The sequence below is a fragment of the Vigna unguiculata genome, chromosome 11 (genome assembly GCF_004118075.2).
Source record: "Vigna unguiculata cultivar IT97K-499-35 chromosome 11, ASM411807v1, whole genome shotgun sequence".
NCBI classification, from domain to species: domain Eukaryota; kingdom Viridiplantae; phylum Streptophyta; class Magnoliopsida; order Fabales; family Fabaceae; genus Vigna; species Vigna unguiculata.
Window position 1 is genome coordinate 38,962,788 of NC_040289.1, and position 17,842 is coordinate 38,980,629.

Here is a 17,842-nt window from a genome sequence, read left to right on the forward strand (position 1 = left end):
ACCTATGTTTTCCCACACTTCTTTGTTTCAAATCAAATCTTAATTATCATGTTAGTGTGTTTCATTACATTTCACAGAAACACGATACCACTGTCTTGTCATAATCTTTCAGACCCCGACATAAATCTCATTTTTTTTCTCCGATATAAAACTATACAATCTCATAACATCTTGTGAAATATCATTTACAACGTACGTTGTCCCCATAAAACAGCCAATTCCTGAAGCAGACAACTTTAAATGTGATGGTTTTAACAATGTTTGTGCTTTCTCAAGGAGTTTAGTATATACTCTTCATATGATTTTGCTCTGGCATAGGTATAATGTGACAAATAACTGTCACAGTAAAAAAAAGCTGAGATTTTTACGTTTTGAAGTTAATGAACAAGGCTCAACAAAAAACATGGGCAATGATAAACTTTAGCAAGAAGAAGAATCGATTTGGAAGCATGTTGTTTTGGGAAGAAGCGATTAAAGTTGGTGACGTATTTCTTAAGGATGGGCTTCCTCTGCAAATTGAAAGAGAGTATTTTATTCTTAAACGTCTTAAGTATGGACACGGTTTGTATTGATTTTCATAGTTTTTTTCGGTTTTTTTTTTTACTTGTCTTTGTAACTCTTTATGTTACATATTAGTTGTGATGGTTAGTTTTGAGATATTCTGATGTTGGTGGAAACAAATAAAAACTGAAGAACAATAAAAAATGAAGTAAAACAATGAGAAAAGTTGCTGTCAAACCTGATGCAGGGTATGTTTTGAAATTTCCTAATCAAGTGAGGTTGCTACTGACTGGCTAGTCACTACAGAGAATATATCATTGAGCCTTGAAAATGTCTACATTTATTTTTTTTATTTTAAAATTTTTGTGTTTTGTTTTAAATAATTAGAGTGAGTTTGTGTTGAATAAAGTATTGGTTCCTTTTGCTGTTCTGGAATTCCTTGGTAGAATTTTCAAAGTATTCGTAGATGAAAGTGCACATGTGTCAAGCCCAACATGGGAAGTGGGAGGACCTCATATTGATAACGATGATTAGTGCTTTGACAATTCTCAACATAGGGATCATAGAAGTTGTAGTTTGGGTAGGATATTAATTTTTTTTTATATATATATAAAAAAATATTTTTATATAAATTCAGGTCTCTGTGAGTAATAATTTCAGCACTGTATTCTTATCTGTTAGGAGATATATAGTTCAATATTTAAATCCATCTTACTCAAACATCACATTTTATAATGTGTTTGACAACTAATAAGACGAGTATTAAAACATGTTTAGAACAAAAAAATTGATAAATACAATGAATACTGAGAGATTAATTTGGAAAAATGATTAGTATTGTGTTGGCATAAATAGGCTACTACTTGTTGTAGTTAAATTGATGAAGCATGTAATATAAAAATTGAATGGGATTGTGACTGGGTGTTGTCTTGGCATAGGATGAATGTACTTAATGGGTGTGCTTTTGTATAAAATAACATTCATACTTTGCATAAGAAAACAAATGATAAAAGATAAATTAGCAGAAAAATTAAGCAGAAAGGAGAGGTGGAGTCCACAATGATCAGCATCAAATGCTTATTGGGATTCGCACTGTTGCTAAATTCCAAGATCCACAACCATCCGTTATTATCTTTCTTTCTTTCTTTCTTTTTTATAATTTATGTATAAAAGAGGGGAAATTATTTGAAAAATAAAACTAGATTTTCCTTTTTTTCCCTTTCTCTGCTTCCCTGTTGGCGGAGCTCTTAGCCATCTCTTGTCTCTCTCGAGAGGGGAAAGAGAGAGAGAGAGTGTGTGTGTGTGTGTGTCACAACGCAACCCAGAAAGAAAGTAGCAAGCAAATGCCAAATGGTAGTGCAGTGATAGCATTGTAGCGTAGTGTTAGTGAGAGAGAGAGAGAGAGAAAAAAAAGGCACTACCGTCACCACAACCAACTAGGCTTCGGTCGGAAAGTTGCTACAAAAAAGGTAACTCTCTCTCTCTCTCTATCCACTCCCTGTTGTTCTGTTACGACACGTCTGATTTGCTGTTATTAGGGCTTTTATCGTTTTCCTTTGCTTTGTAGCTCTATAATTGACTCTCTTCGAGATGAACCTTTCTTCTCTTTTTTCTAAACACTGACTTGGGTTTGTCTGGGATTTCACTTCAGGTTTTGTCTTCTGGGTCACTCTTTGCTTTTCTGGGATCTCCATTTCTGAGCTAAAGTCTGAATTTTTCGGGGATTTTGATTGTGGGATTTCTGGTTGCTTCTTCTGGGGTGTCACGAACTCGCCTTAATCAACTAAATATCGAACCTTCTCTGGGTATTTCGCCTCTGATTCCTGTTGGGTATTTCCTTTTTTGCTTTTAATATGTATGGAATCTGAATGATTTTGATCTTAGAGGGTGCTCTGAATCGGTGAATTGGCGTTGTTGTTTTGGCTTGAAGATGGCTGTTGGTACTAGTTGTGGCTTAAGGTGATTTTGGGGAAGGTGTTTGGTTAGAAGGGGTAAGGATGGCGGCAGAGTCAAACGCTGGATTTCACAGTGAAGGTATAGATTCTGTTTTGAACAGGCGGGCCATATCATTTCAACCCGGTGGTGCTATTAACCGGCTGTCAGAGATGGTTCCAATGGGTAATTATTTTGGGCTAAGTAGTTCATCTGGGATGATATATTCTGGGAATTCAACCATCATTAACAGTAATCCTGTGATGAGTCAAGCCGGTAACCCATCAAGTTCTTCGCTTCTTCTCGATTCGGTTCCAGGACTGAAGCATGACACAGGTTTGGCTGTTGAGTGGTCTGTTGATGAACAGTACAGATTGGAAGAAGGCCTTGCCAAGTAAGTTGTTTGTTTTGACTAGGTTAGGTCTTTTTTAGCTTTTTCTTTAACCCTGCTCATTATGGCTCCTGTGTCTTGCATTGGTCCACGGTAGCTCATTTTCAATTTACTTTCTCATGATGATAATAATTTCGGATCTTAGATGCCCATGATTTTTTTTTTTGTTTGTCAGATGCAGCAATTGCAGTTGGCCCCCCTTTTTTATCAGTGAAATCATCATGCTGTCTATCCCTTAGCCATTTCATAAAATATAAAGCAAACATGCTGTCTTTCTTTGCATCTGTGAACTACAAGCTTTATTTCTCTGATAATGATATTTTCAATCTTCAAATGTTGTTTTTATTTCGTTTGACACTTTAATTCCTTGTTAAAATGATGCTAACTATTTTTTTCTTTGCTAATTGCTTACATTGGCTGGATGGAAGTAGAAATTGAAGGGGAGTAGTTAGTGCCCCCCGTTTCCCTCCTCTCCACTAGTACTGGATTTACAAGGGAGGGAAAAATACTAGAAGTTTGTGAATTGTGTTGACTAAATTATTCCAAATTTGACTACTCGGGCTTAAGGGTTTTATTTTTTCATTGAAAGGGTATAGTAGTAATTTCATCTTCCATCCTTCTATCAAAATCCTACCCCCTTTACCATTGATGCAATAAACCATTTATCTTTTCTCTTTTCTCTAGAATTACATGGTTGTAGTGGCTATGCTGAATTTGGTGTTGTGCGATATATTTTATGTTAAAGAGATGGTATTCTCATTATGTAGTTTATATGTACTGAGTTGTTTGTGATTCTTCTTCCGTTTTGTGACCAGGTATGCTGAGGAACCAAGTATCATGAGGTATATCAAAATTGCTGCCCTGTTGCCTGATAAAACTGTTCGAGATGTTGCTTTGAGGTGTAGATGGTTGACAGTAAGCACTTTTTCTTTCAACAGTTTCTCCAATCTCCATTTTTTATTGCTGCCAATTATGATACTTGTTTATACCAAACTATACAAGAAAAAAATTAAATTTGTAATCGCTTGAGTATGTTGTGATTGATTACTTGAAAGTTGAACATGCATAGTGGAACTTCCTTTTCCCGGTGCATTCAAAATTTAGTAATTTACTTGTCTTGTCGGTTCCTCCTACACCTTAGTTTTTGGCATTGTTATAATGGCTCAAGTTTTTGCATGGCTGTGTAGCTAAAGTGTTGTATAGCGACAATGATATCAGTGGTTTAAAAGGCAGGGTTTTAGATTTTGGGTGTTGTCATGGTAGCAGTTCAAGCAATTGCAGAAAAATGCAGGAAAATAAAGCTGATGGAACTTTCAATTTGGCCAAAATATGGTTGTTGTGGCTGCAATTGCCACTGGTGGTCACAATTTAGAACCCTATTTAAAGGTTATGTTTCATCTCATGATCAAATGAACTTTTAGTAAAATAAACCTAGTCAACTTTCCTTGCCCTTTTTACCTTTTCATGTAAAAGTTGAAAATTGATTAGGGTTCTCTATTAAATTTTATACAGAAAATAGAAAGTTGTGCACTTTATGAACATAGTGTTAAGATTGGACTTGGGTACTTCTTTATGTAGCTTGCTCCTTTACACCTGTCATGGAGGCTTAAAGTACAGTTAAAATATTTTGCAGAGAAAGCGAAGGAAATCAGAAGAACACATTCTTGGAAAGAAGGTCCATAACAGAAAGGTACATAAGATCTGGAAGTTAGTCTACTCAGTGATTTAGTGTGTTGAAGCGTTTTGAAATTAATCTTAAGTAATTTTCCCTGATTCTGTACCGGATATTTTATGCATTATGAAAGTCTTGAATTTCAGATCTATTTTTTGTTAGAAAAAATTCAAACATATTTGACCTCTAAATTGGAAGATGTATGAAAATTCATTTTAGACTCAACATTGAAAAATGAAACTTCTATTAAACTGTTAGTTTGAAGTCCCTGTATAACTGATTATCAGTAATATCATTATAAACACCCCCTGAGATTTTCTATGTGTATTATGAATCCTCTCATTTCTCCATACCTTTGCATCATCCCTAGTTTTGTCCATGCATAAGATCCCCAATACATATGCATTATACCAAATGTCCTCATTTTACATGCAATTTGTTAATCAAAATTCACACACACTTCCCTTGAAATATGTTGAGATTAGCCTAGATAGTAGCTACTGTGGAGATTAAATTAGCTATTTTATTATTTTCTTATTGTTGCGCCGATTCAGTCAAAGGCAAGTATTGGGACAAAGAAGGTAAATTGTTTCGGATTCTTGGTTAGGATTCAAACCTGTAACCCATGTTTGTCCATCCTAAATTATCCCCTTGGTATTAAATTTTGTATTTTTTTCTACCTTTCATATGCAATGAAGGTCATGCTATCCACTACTGAAGAAGCATTTAATAACATGCAGTAAGTTATCCTAACCTAAGCACTTAAAGAATAAAAATATTAAACATTTTTTGGATAGCCAAGATATTAAACATCTGACCATTTAATTTATTATTTTCTATTAGCAAATTCCCTGTTAATGCTGTTTCCGTCCAAACAGATACTGTAGTGTAAAATCAGTTGCTTTGAGTTCTCTCAACCTGCTTAACTATCTTGTCAAGGATGTTGATAACTCGAATAATAACAAAATATGATTACGTTGCATCCCATAAATGGGATTCCAGTTTTGATATATTGAATCAATAATGTCTTTAGGATCTAATGTTGATTGAAGAACCAGTATTCTAAAGTCCTGCTTCTTCAGGATAAGCCTGTGGAGTTAGCATCAAAGTCAAATTTACATTCGCCTCTGCCTCCAAGCATGGCTACATATTCTCGCATGTCACACCATATGGACCAAACTCAACGGATACAATATGATGGTCAGTATATAATTTTCTTAAAAAACTTATGTGAAGTATCAATTGATATTTAAGTTGTTATCATGGTCTATTTCTTATGTGCAACCATTATTATGGTATCTCTTTTTCTATCAGTGTTCTTGTTTTCATCAGTTTTTTTTTCCTTATCTGCAATCAGGAATTTGTAGTCCTTTGAAGCAACTCATGGAGCAGAATGCTCAAGCTTTTAATCAAATCACTGCCAATTTGTCTACTTACAAGGTAAATAGCTAGCTCAATGGTCACATGCTACCTCCATAGTCATGTGTTTTAGTTTTTTATTTGTTTATAAATACTGTTGCACCTGGTGATTATATGCATTCCACTAGTAAGGAAAAATTTTCCATTGTTTAACAAATTGTAGGTCTGAAATATTAACTCTATGTGGCATTTCACCTGCTTCAATGTTATGATGGATGAATAATTTATTAGTAATAGCAGAAAAACATCACATTCACATGTGGCATTAAAAAAGCCATTAGTCATGTTACTGCAGTCTAGTTTGATACTTCATATAAGATGGTGACATAATTGCTTTTCTGTCTCCTTTAATTACACTTCTTAATGAATGGAATTACTCTCATGCATTGACTTCTTAATAAATGGAATTACTCTGCTTCAATTTGCTAATGCATTACATTCATTGGCAATTTTATGACTTCATTCTCACATTGTCATTATATTTATTCATTTACATATAAAGTGCATTTAAATGTGATAATGATAGATTTCTTTGTCAAACAGTTGCAGGATAACATCGACCTCTTTTGCCATACTAGGCAAAATATTAATACCATTCTTAATGAGTACGTGAACATTTTGAATTAAGTTTACTCACTTTGCTGTTAATGTTTTGTAACTCTTAAATTTGGTTTTGATATATAAAAACATTGTGAAGTTCACTTAATTTTGTGCAGTATGAGAGTGATGCCTGGGATTATGAGCCAAATGCCACCACTGCCTGTCGCCATTAACGAGGATCTTGCTAGTAGTATTTTGCCTAATAGAACATAGGTAAGCTCTTCCTAAACTTAACTCATTCCTTGTATAAAACTTGAGAAAAATTAAATTAAATTTCTACAATGGCTATCCTAAAATGCCATACTATTTGATGATATATAAATATGATTTTACTCCATTGGACGTGAAATTGGAATTCGTTCTTGTCCCAAACTTTGATTCATTTTGGTTTCCAAACTTTAAAAATAAATGAATTCAATCTTTTTAATCCAACGACATTAACTCTATTTTAGGTATTAAATGGTGTTCTAGGTTGAATTTGAGGTGGGACGTGATAAATTGTGGGCTTGGAACACCATTTAACACCTACAAGAAGTTATTGACTTTAGGTTAAAAGGACGATATCTATTTATTTATAAAGTTTGGGAATCAAGATGTATCAAAATTTGAGACACTGATGAATTTCAATTTCGCGTATAAGTTTATGGACTAAAAACATATTTGATCTAAAATTGAAATTGAAGTATAGAATGTGACTTGAAAGCTGATTGGTTTATTGTGCGTTGACAATTGAATGAAGGTGGCAAAGTGCTGAGTCCACCAAGATTTGGCAGAGAAATGAAATGAAAGTGCATGATGATGAGTGTAGAGAGTGTTAGGTGCAACAAGTGTTTTTGGTGGTACAAAGCATTGAGGATCTGAGGACTTTCCACACTTTCTAATCCATCATTCATATCTTATTGTTCCCTCCTTTATTTGTTTCTTTTGAAGGAAGCCTTGCAACTCCTGTTGTATAAACAAAACATTTTCCTTGCAAAGAAAAAGGAGAGAAAATAGGAAAGCAATTAATATAACAATGGTTTGAGGTTAATGCACCGTTATTGATTCCAGAGTGCAGGTGTTTTTCTCATTCCACACCAACTATTTGTAGATCTATATTCTAGTTTGCCATCCATCGACTTCAAATTTAAGTAATTATCATATTTAACTCTTCATACCTGTTGTGTAATGTGTGAAACTAAATCATTATTTACACCATTTTCTATCTTCCTTCACTTATAATATTCATTTATCATTCCTTTACCGTGTTTTCTTTTGTGAATAATGTGAATTGGATCGTTGATCAAGAAAAAATTTTGTTTAAAGAGACAATTATTTATCATACCGTGTGAAAAATAAGTTATAAGTGTTGTTGTATTTCATATGATGTATTTAGTAGTAGATCTTAATAAGTGTCAGTCATATCTCTATTTTCAGTTAAATATTTTAGTCTCTAAATTCTAAATTTAGACATGAGATTGTATTCAAAATGAATAGAGATAAAACTTTTAATTCAACCGTAGTAAATTCTTTTGATGTTTTAAATATATTTTAGGATAACATTTGATTTATTATACGGTTATGTTCAAATGTTATTTTGAAATAAGGTTTAACACTTCTAAAAGATTAAAGTGAGAGATAAATTTCAATTTTGTATAAAAGATCAAAGAAAAAAAATGTATTTAACTCTATTTTCATAACAGGTAACAGATTTCACGATGTCACTGCAGAATACTTTTCATTGTAGTAAATATACTTTAATTTCGTATCTAGCATATAACTGAGGTATTAAACATGTGTGTATATTTTTTCATAAACATTTAATAGAGTAAAGTAAGAAAAAGTATTAGATGATATTTTTATGAGCTAAAATTAAATTTGCAATAGTTATTTTAACACTAATGTATAAGTATTTGCAATTTTGATACAATGGTGGTTAGAAATTTTCCACAAGAAAGTAAAGTCCTTCATTTACTTTCTATTCTTTTGTAATTTGTGTGATTAATGTTGCTTTTGTTCTTGGTTATAATAATAGGATGATACGGTCGTAAGTTTCCTTCATTATAACTCATCCAACTTCTGAAAAGTTCTTTTACATCACATGTAGCCTTATCCTAATAGTTGATGTTGGCTACATGGATCACATAAATTAATTCAATTATACTAAAATCAAAGTTTTAAAATTATTAATTATCATAATGACTTCCTCTAAAGTTTTTTTTTTTGTCTCCTCTCTTCATTGGTACAGGGCTAAAATTTATACAATCTACTTTTATCATTGGAATCTCCTGTAACATTTTTGGTTCTTGTCCAAATCAGTTGAACTTGTCTTTTTCATTTTTTTTTTCTTCACAAATATGAAATTTATGTTTGGTGTATGATAACACACCCATCTCATTTTTGCTACTCACTTTTTCTCATGTTGTCTCTTTAAAGTTGAACATTGAGTACCAGTACTATAAATTTGTCTGAGTTTGATAAGTACTTTGCACTCATAAATAACTCTCGACGTCTTCTTTTATTTTTAGCCATATTACTTATATTCTCTTGTCTCCTGCCAAAATTTCTAAGTTTTTTTCTTTTTTTTTTTTGTTTTCAAAGTTTGTCTCCAAAGTTCGAATTTAAACTTAGTGGCTTCCCTTGTTTTCTTTTTTCGAAGTGTATTATTCGCAAAAAGTACGTTTTAAGGATATAAGATTAGATTAAGCAAGGACTTAAAGGCTAAGTTTTTAATCTCTTTGTTCAATATTTGACAATAATAATTACCCTTTTACATGTCTTGCATGACCCAAATATAAGAATATTTTTTGTTTTATATTAACACTAATTATTGTCTCTTACCTAATAATTTAAGTGGTGTTATAAATTGACTTTGACTTGATTTATTTAATTTTCATCATGAGATAATTGATATACCATATAACAATTTTCTTCGAAATAATAATTGTTCCACTGAAAATTAAACTTGTAACCTATATTTTAATACCAATTGTTGAATCTAATATTTACTCTTATACAAAAAAATTATAACCAATCACAACTTTTCATATATAACATCACGATCTAATTGTAACTCGTCATCTTATTTTCGCGTCCACCTATCCTTTGTAGCAAAAAAATCGATTCATCTCGCGACAGATTAACAATTCTCCTAACACTTAATTTTAAGATCTTTTCAAGTAAAATAAAACCACTTTTAAATCTTTCTTTCCCTAACTTAATTATATATAAGCTATGATAATTATAATAAAAAAATAACGTTAAAAATATTATTATTCTAATAATAAGAAAATTATTATTACTAATGTTTGTTATTGGTTAATAATAATAATAATCATTTTAACTAATTATAAATAAAAAATATTATAATAATATATTATGATTATACTTATTATACTGCTATTGTAGAAAGTATATTTTTATAATAATATATTAATTATAAATAATTATAATAATATTTCTAATACTAGTTTTTTTTTATTATAATTATTATGATTAATATTTTATCATAGTAACTTTGATAATATTTTTTATAAATATTAAAAATATTTTTATAATAATGCATTAGTTATAGTAGTTCTGAATATTATCAAGATTATTGTTCTTCTAATTATCAAATAATATTATTATTATTATTATTTGTTTCCAGCCATTATCATAACTCATTGTGCCAAATGTCAATATATTAATAGACTCTATAAAGGGCATAGAAAAAGATAAGAAGAGAAAAAAAAAAAGTTTGAACAAGTATCATAATAAGTTACCATGTTAAATGTAAATCAATGACTTCCATCTCAATGTGATTCAAAATATTCATGTCACTTCTAATTAATAGATCTAGATTTATCGTTCATTTGACTTTGGTTAGCCATCATCTTTTTCGTAACCTAATACGAATAACTTATTCTGGCTACTCTAGTTAGGCAAAGTTCAAAAAAGATAAATGTATATATAATACCACAACACCTAATCAAGATTATTTATCAGCTAAAATACTGTCATGTCATTATTCTTTAATACAATATTAATATTAATTAAAAATAAGTCAAATTTATATCGATACAAAAATTTATCAATTTTTTTTTCTATATAATATTCATATTCATATTCATATGTGATAAATGAATTTTAAGATTAGTCAGTTATACAAAATCATTATAAAAGATTTTCAACTATTATTGTGAATTGACATTATTTCTAATCAATATGAAACTTCTAATACATATCTTTACAGTAAAATATATACATTTGGAATGTGAGAATTAATATTAATAAATGATTCGTTAAGAGATGAAACAATAAATCCAACCAACAATAAATCTCGTTAACATAAACTCTTACTTATGATTTTAATATTTGATTGAAAATTAAATTTTAAATCTAATTAAATTTTTTCAAATCAACAAATCAACTTATAAAATAAAATTTACGTTCACTTGTATTTGAATGGGTATGGGTATGGATTTCAATGTAATTAAACGCGCATTTTAATTATCTAACGATAACAACTTCAAGATATCACAGAACATCGAAGAGTTTAAGAATTATAAGACAGTTAACTACTAAAGGGCAATGCCACTTTCATATCTATGCACTTATGTTGGAACATCCTGTTTGGCATTCTTGTTTTCTGTGTATACTCCTTCATAATGGTCAAAAGTGCGCATAAACCACAAGTTTGTGTATGTATATCATCGTTACTCATTCTAACGTGAGGCTAATGCTGACTAGAACCATTTAGTTTTTGTGTGATGAACAAAGTCAAAAGATGAAGTTAGGTTTGAACCCTTTTTCGTTGTTATATGGCAAGTTTCCTCGCCATGGCATTTCGAGAATATTTTAGAGTATCGGTTGAAGCCATGGCCTGTGAGAGAGAGTTCCAAATTGCTGTCCTTCTGACATTTGTCATCTTCTGGACATCCATGTTTGTCCTCACTCATTGTCCATTTCAGGACTTTCTAGACCACTCTCTCTCCACTCTCCAATTCAACCATATAAATGCAATCACAATTACAATCACTTCACCACTTTTCCTTCTTCACCACCCTCTTTCCCACACAACAACAACAACAACTTTTGCTTCAACAATGGTACATTCAAACCCACCACTCATGCACCATTATGGGGAGCTTGTGAGAAACTCTGGGGAACCCAAAAAGGCTAAAACTTTTAATCTTCAAAACCATCCTGCATGTGACCTACCTCTGATAGACCTTGCTGCTCTCACAAGTTCCAATGAGACAGAGAAAAAGGCTTGCACTGCTGCAATATGCAAGGCTGCATCAGAATGGGGATTTTTCCAAGTGGTAAACCATGGTATAAGCCATGAGTTGCTGAGAAAAATGAGGAGTGAACAAGTGAAGTTGTTTGAAGTACCCTTTGAGAAGAAGATCACTTGCGGGCTTCTGAATAACCCTTATAGGTGGGGGACACCAACTGCTACACGTTCAAGTCACTTCTCATGGTCTGAAGCATTCCACATTCCTCTCACAATGATCTCAGAAGCTGCTTCCTGGGGTGAATTCACTTCTTTGAGGTATCTTCGTCTTACAATATATTCATTCCACTTTTTTTCATTGTTTTCTTAGTTCAAAAATCTTTCTTTTTCTGTCATCAATGCACCATTGATAACAACACTACAATATTACAGAACAGTGACAAAAGACTAATGAATGCAGAACAAAGACAAAAGTGTGTCTGTCGTCTTAGGGTGCTGACATAGAGACTCACCACCACACCACCACCCTCTTTCGAAGTGTTATTTTCACTGTTTAAAGTGCATATACATATAATGTGATTTATAGGCATGGCACTAACAATGAGTTAAATGATTAAACATAGTGATTAATTTCTATCCCTTTTTTTTCCTTAAAAAGAAAATCACACTTGGCGGCTCTCCTTAGACTTTTTTTCTTCTTCTTCTTCTTCTCACACATGCTCTGCTACTCTTGTCTTCATATAACTAGACATTTGAAGATGGGTACGCACGTGTAGATTCTTAAACTTGGTAAATGCTACTATGTTCTTTTACTGTTTTAGTAAGAAAATATAATAATATAACATTTATTGTCACGATAACCTTTTTTTTAACTAATATGTTTAATATGTTTAAGATACTTATCTGTCAAACCCTTCGAATTATAAGAAATGCTATTATATATATGTTTAAGATACTATGAAAAAGGAAGGTATATAATAATGCACTTTTCAATACACGTCTAGTTATTAATTGTTTGATCGAAACTTCAATCATGTACGAGTCTTGTTAAAACCCTTTGATATTTCAACTCGTAATAAGGAGTAAAAGATACAATTTTTTTATATAAAAAATATCAATACATAAAGAGTAAATTAGGTTTACACTCACTTCACAGAGTGTCCTATAGTATTATTACCCAAATAATAACTCCCTTAAAGAAGTATACATAGTGAAAAGTAAGTATTTGTGGGTAACAAGAAGTATCAGACCAATTTATTTGAAGGAAAATTTGACATATACATGGTTGAATCTTTCTACACCTTTCTAATATCTAATAAAAATATTATTTTATTATCGATGGATAGGAGTGTTTATGTTAATGTATTGGTAATATTTAAAAAATATGAGAAGAATAATAGTAATATGTAATTTAAAGGGAAAAAAAGAAGTTGTCGGGTTATTACAAATGTGACAGGTTGGCTTGTAAAATTGATGGTGAGACAAGTGGTGATGGTTCTGAGCAAAATTTGTCTGGAATGAAGGTTCTGGTTGTGGCATGCATGATCCCCACAAACACTGCACGTTAATTTGTTTCTAACTCTGTCTGTCTCTGCAGAGAAGCAATAAATGAGTTTGCAGCAGCAATGCTAGAAGTGTCTAGGTTGTTGGCAAGCATTCTAGCACAAAACTTGGGCTACCCAAAGGATGCAGTTGAAAAACTGTGTGATGCAGGCACATGTTTTCTGAGATTAAATCACTATCCATGTTGCCCAAAATCTAAAGATGAAATTTTTGGATTAGTGCCTCATACTGATAGTGATTTCCTCACAATTCTTTATCAAGATCAGGTCGGTGGACTCCAACTCATGAAAGATTCCAAATGGGTTGCTGTAAAACCAAACCCAGATGCTCTCATTGTTAACATTGGAGACCTTTTTCAGGTAATAACTTATCAGATATCAGACACATACAACACTTTCTTTTTATCTCTCTTTTGTTAACAAGAATATTATTAATTAATGTAGCATGTCTGAAAAGGTATTAGTTGGGAATGTCACTAAATAAATTAGGTATTACAAGTTAATTATTAGGTGTCATTTGACTATGAATATGAATAGTTTTTCTAAAGTTTAGACGACAGCCATAGTGGAGAAAAAGAAAATGACCAGTAATGCCAAAAGGGAATTTCCAAATTCAAGGGTTCTTTCTTAAACTAATAATCATATAATGGAGCATGGCATGCCAACCTCTTTTTCAAAGGAATATATTCTATTATATGCAAATGAGTCAACGAAGCAAGATTCCATATACAAGAGAATAAAAGGGTTATTTGTATCATTCTTCAACTAAACTGTGGCTGTTTCGAAAGCAACAAATGATAATTGAAAGAAAACTACACAAAACAGCTCCCTTGTTTTCTCTTAAGTCTTGAAACCTAGTCTCAGTGACTACTATAATAGAATCAATAGTAGAATGAGCCATTGCAGCATCCATTATTGACACAACCCTACTACAGAAGATGCATGCATGATCACAACAATTTTCTACTAAAAACCTTTGGTTTTATGAAGAATTATCACTAACAATAGGTCTTTGTTTTGGAAAACTCAAATACAGGCATGGAGTAACGATGAGTACAAAAGCGTGGAGCACAAGGTTGTGGCCAATGACAAAATGGAAAGATACTCCGTAGCATACTTCCTATGCCCTTCTAACAATACTGTCATAAACTGCTGCAAAGGACCTTCTGTATATAGAAAGTTCACTTTTGGAGAATACAGACACCAAATTCAAGAAGATGTCAAGAAAATAGGGCATAAAATTGGACTATCAAGATTTAAACTTTAAGATGCCTACTTACTGAACTGGCACTGATACTATTTTGCATATGTAGTAGTAGAAAAAAGAGGCAGCTCTAATATTCTTTTTTTACCTAAATAAAATTTCTGTTCCTATGCAATGTGTAAGCATAAATAGAAAACGAGATATTCCCAAAAAAAAAAGGTGGTGGGAACTTGGAAGCACCAGACTAAAAAAATGGTTTTTTCTTTCCTCACTGGGGTTTTTGGCTTTCCGTTTTGATGTCATAAACTCTTGAACAATAAGACGCTTTCTACCAATTAGATATGATCGTATAGTTGTCGACACAATAATGTTATAAAAAACGTGAACTTTTTCATAAGATTCCCCAAAACACAGCTTATCCAAATGGTGAAGTAAATCGAAGGCCTAAAGATATACAAGTAGGTCTCTAAAAATGAAGGTTATGGGACTATTCATTGTGCTCCTTAAGGGATGAGGTGGAAAATATTAAGGAATGTACTTGACAAGAAGAAAAAGGAGAACATTGATATTCTCCTTCAGAAAGCTAGGGAGAACATGCTTAGAAATCCAACAAATGCATTAAAACAAAAGAGCTAGCTAATCAGTCCCTCTCCACGCAAGTTAATGGAATCTTTGCATAAATATAAATGCCGAAACCATATATAAAGGCTGATAAACAAGTCCAGTCCAAAAGCATGTATATGTACACAGATTTTCCATGAAAGACCAAACATTTTTCTGCAGCTAAAAGGCACAAAACAACAATCCATACAGCAACTACCATTACAAATCGCCCTCCTTCCTCTGACCAAACCCCGAAATATAAAAGGGCAACTATTAGGCCTACTTGAAAAACAACAAAACCTACATAAACATCTATATTCCCTAACTATTTCAATTATTATTTTAAGCATCCTTCCTTCTTCCATCAATCAATATTAAAAATAAAGTCTTCATTGGAGAATACAAGAGCTCAGACATTTTGCTTGTTTGCACCTCTTCTAATATGATATGATCATAATTTACCCTTCTATATACAATTGTAGCCACTCATAACCCTTTTTCTTCTTATGTCAATGTAACATCCCAAACGGAAGTTCAAGACGAGTTTTAAAATTCCCCCCGGCATGGTCATTACATTTATAATGAACTATATACAATAACATCATTACAGAGGACTTTGCCCAACTAGGATAACACTACATTACCAAATGATTCACAGGTGTGAAACTACTCTTATAGGTCATGCAAGAACAATAACTGGTTGTTTTGCCATGACATACATGCTTGGTTTGACGAATCTACAAATCTTGCTCAAGAAACATTGCCACCTTATCTTTCAAGGTGCTTCTTTTCTTCATTAAGGGGACTCTTTCTTCTTCTCCACCAAGTTCTTGACTTTGCCTAGTGAACTCATGGGTAATCTTGGCATTTTCAACAATAAATTTGCTCTTCTCCTTCTCAAGAGTTTTACTTAGCAAGGGCCCCAAGAACAGGTTCAGCATGTCCTGAGCAGGATCACCTGTTCGAGAGGTGCTTGTTTCAATTACTTCACCAGTTTTTGATGTAGAATTAGATAAAACTTGCTTTCTAGAGTTGGATGGATTTCTGTTCTCACAAGGGGCATCAAGAGTGTTTCCTGTTTCATGTGTAACTTGAAATTCCCATTTTGATTCACTCTGTCTACTTGATATTTCTTTTCGATCCTTGTTTTCATATTCGTTGACACACTGAATGCACAAGACAAAGGTTCAAGTTTAAGCAGAGGCAAAATAAATGCCCCCCATCATCTCGGGAGGTTATATACCATAACCACTGAATTATATGGAAAATATATTGATAGAGAGAAGAACGGTACAATCAAAATCAAGCAAGAAATAGAAGAACGGTACAATATTACCTGTTCTGCTATGGCCAACAAATCTTCAACTGTCAGGTCCACAGCATCATCACTAGATGCTTGAACTTGATAAACATCATCACAACTATGGCTAGGATCCTCTAATTTTTTTCTTTTCTTTGTAGAAGATCTCTGATCTCTATCAATAGACTTAGCACTTTTTTTCTTCTTTTGAGTAACCCTACTGCCGCTTCCATCATCACACTTGACTGTTAAGTTTGACTTCCTCCTGGAAGGTCTGCTCTTGTGATCATTCTTGGTTGCATAAGCTGCAATGTTGTCTACTTTGTTCATTGAGCAATTAGTTTCAACAGCGTTGTCAGAGTCACTCACATGGGTGGGAGTGGCACCACCCTTCGGCATCATCCATGATGGTAACTGACGTTTACTTCCCTCAACACATGTATGCATTCCTATAAATAATGTGAACTTTTTCATTTACAATGAAAGCAGAACTAAAGACTTAAAATAACCATATTCTCAGACAACACATTTTCTACAACGCAGCAAGAAGGCTATGGCGTTTAACAATTGGGATCAAAATGGTAAGCAAATTCAATCATAAAGTTTGTACGTAATAGTATACAAGAACAAGTTCATTTGGGGGTAAAATTAGGGTTTCACGATATGTAAGGTTGTGTGTTAAATCTTGAAAGAGAAAGGGAAACCCATATCTGTCGAAAATGCAATTAGCATAAGAACAAGGAAATGAAGAACCTTGGCTTCATACCTAGGGTTGTCAGGGTTCCAATCCAACACCAAATTCAGCCTGAATGAAAGGAATTTTCGAAACCTAAGAGAAGAGATACAAAGCTAGAAGGTGTCAACTGAGTCAAGATCATACACACCTTTATGATTTTTTTATTCTTTTTAAGAATGATTTGTTTTAATGGTCATTTGCTTGCTTGACCGAAGATACAGAGAATTTTAATTTTAATGAAAATGAGAAATGTGTTTACTTTTTATCTACATGTATTTATTATTTATCTATAATTTATAACAAATAAAAATTATCCTTTTAAGTATTTTTTTGTATACACAAATTCTTCTAATTTAACTTTTTAGATAATTTTCTTAAAATTAAATAGTTATAATAAAAATCAAAGTTAATTATTTTCAAAATTTGTGGTTCAATTTAGTTTTTCATAATTAAAAATACATAAATTTAATTTTTATGTCATTATATTAAAAATGTATAAATTTAATTCTCTTACATTAACATTAATCCTAAAATATTCATCATAACATTTAAAATATTTACAACATTTAACCTTTATCTTAAATTAAAATCATTATATCTTCAATTTTATTCTTTAAATGATCGTAAATCTAAATTTAATTATTCATAGATTAAAATAATTATTTTAATATTTTAACCTATTTTAACCTTTCGATGACTATTTTACTATTTCAACCTTTTAATAA

The 17,842-nt window shown here is 32.1% G+C and overlaps 3 protein-coding genes across 4 annotated transcripts; 2 read left to right on the forward strand and 1 right to left on the reverse strand.

Annotated features, from left to right (window-relative positions):
• The first annotated feature begins 1,667 nt into the window (after nucleotides 1-1,667).
• On the forward strand, nucleotides 1,668-7,566 carry LOC114169360. Of its 2 annotated transcripts, none has more exons than XM_028054498.1 (10): nucleotides 1,668-1,970; nucleotides 2,153-2,306; nucleotides 2,386-2,827; nucleotides 3,640-3,739; nucleotides 4,458-4,514; nucleotides 5,579-5,696; nucleotides 5,854-5,936; nucleotides 6,459-6,520; nucleotides 6,632-6,728; nucleotides 7,255-7,566. In XM_028054498.1, exons 3-9 carry the CDS (start codon nucleotides 2,499-2,501, stop codon nucleotides 6,726-6,728), a joined length of 846 nt encoding a protein of 281 aa, XP_027910299.1. In that variant the 5' UTR covers nucleotides 1,668-1,970; nucleotides 2,153-2,306; nucleotides 2,386-2,498; the 3' UTR covers nucleotides 7,255-7,566. The 2 variants fall into 2 exon arrangements, with proteins under 2 accessions (XP_027910299.1, XP_027910300.1); XM_028054499.1 differs by having other exon boundaries at nucleotides 2,432-2,827.
• Nucleotides 7,567-11,468: 3,902 nt separating this feature from the next.
• Nucleotides 11,469-14,541, forward strand: LOC114170424 (gibberellin 2-beta-dioxygenase 6-like). The gene is made up of 3 exons (XM_028055900.1): nucleotides 11,469-12,030; nucleotides 13,310-13,634; nucleotides 14,311-14,541. Exons 1-3 carry the CDS (start codon nucleotides 11,582-11,584, stop codon nucleotides 14,539-14,541), a joined length of 1,005 nt encoding a protein of 334 aa, XP_027911701.1. The 5' UTR covers nucleotides 11,469-11,581.
• A 914-nt stretch (nucleotides 14,542-15,455) lies between these two features.
• On the reverse strand, nucleotides 15,456-17,273 carry LOC114168653. The gene is made up of 3 exons (XM_028053547.1): nucleotides 17,148-17,273; nucleotides 16,418-16,830; nucleotides 15,456-16,247 (listed from the first exon to the last, which is right to left on the reverse strand). The coding sequence occupies exons 2-3, from the start codon at nucleotides 16,826-16,828 to the stop codon at nucleotides 15,819-15,821; spliced, it is 840 nt and encodes a 279-aa protein (XP_027909348.1). The 5' UTR covers nucleotides 16,829-16,830; nucleotides 17,148-17,273; the 3' UTR covers nucleotides 15,456-15,818.
• Nucleotides 17,274-17,842: the final 569 nt, after the last annotated feature.

Coding starts and splice junctions, on each gene's coding strand:
- LOC114169360 (XM_028054498.1), top strand. CDS start 2,499: ATGGCGGCAGAGTCAAACGCTGGATTTCACAGTGAAGGTATAGATTCT. Junction 5,937..6,458: donor CCAATTTGTCTACTTACAAG/GTAAATAGCTAG, acceptor TTTGTCAAACAG/TTGCAGGATAACATCGACCT. Junction 6,521..6,631: donor ATTAATACCATTCTTAATGA/GTACGTGAACAT, acceptor AATTTTGTGCAG/TATGAGAGTGATGCCTGGGA.
- LOC114170424 (XM_028055900.1), top strand. CDS start 11,582: ATGGTACATTCAAACCCACCACTCATGCACCATTATGGGGAGCTTGTG. Junction 12,031..13,309: donor GGTGAATTCACTTCTTTGAG/GTATCTTCGTCT, acceptor CTGTCTCTGCAG/AGAAGCAATAAATGAGTTTG. Junction 13,635..14,310: donor ACATTGGAGACCTTTTTCAG/GTAATAACTTAT, acceptor ACTCAAATACAG/GCATGGAGTAACGATGAGTA.
- LOC114168653 (XM_028053547.1), bottom strand. CDS start 16,828: ATGCATACATGTGTTGAGGGAAGTAAACGTCAGTTACCATCATGGATG. Junction 16,248..16,417: donor TGTTGGCCATAGCAGAACAG/GTAATATTGTAC, acceptor TTGTGCATTCAG/TGTGTCAACGAATATGAAAA.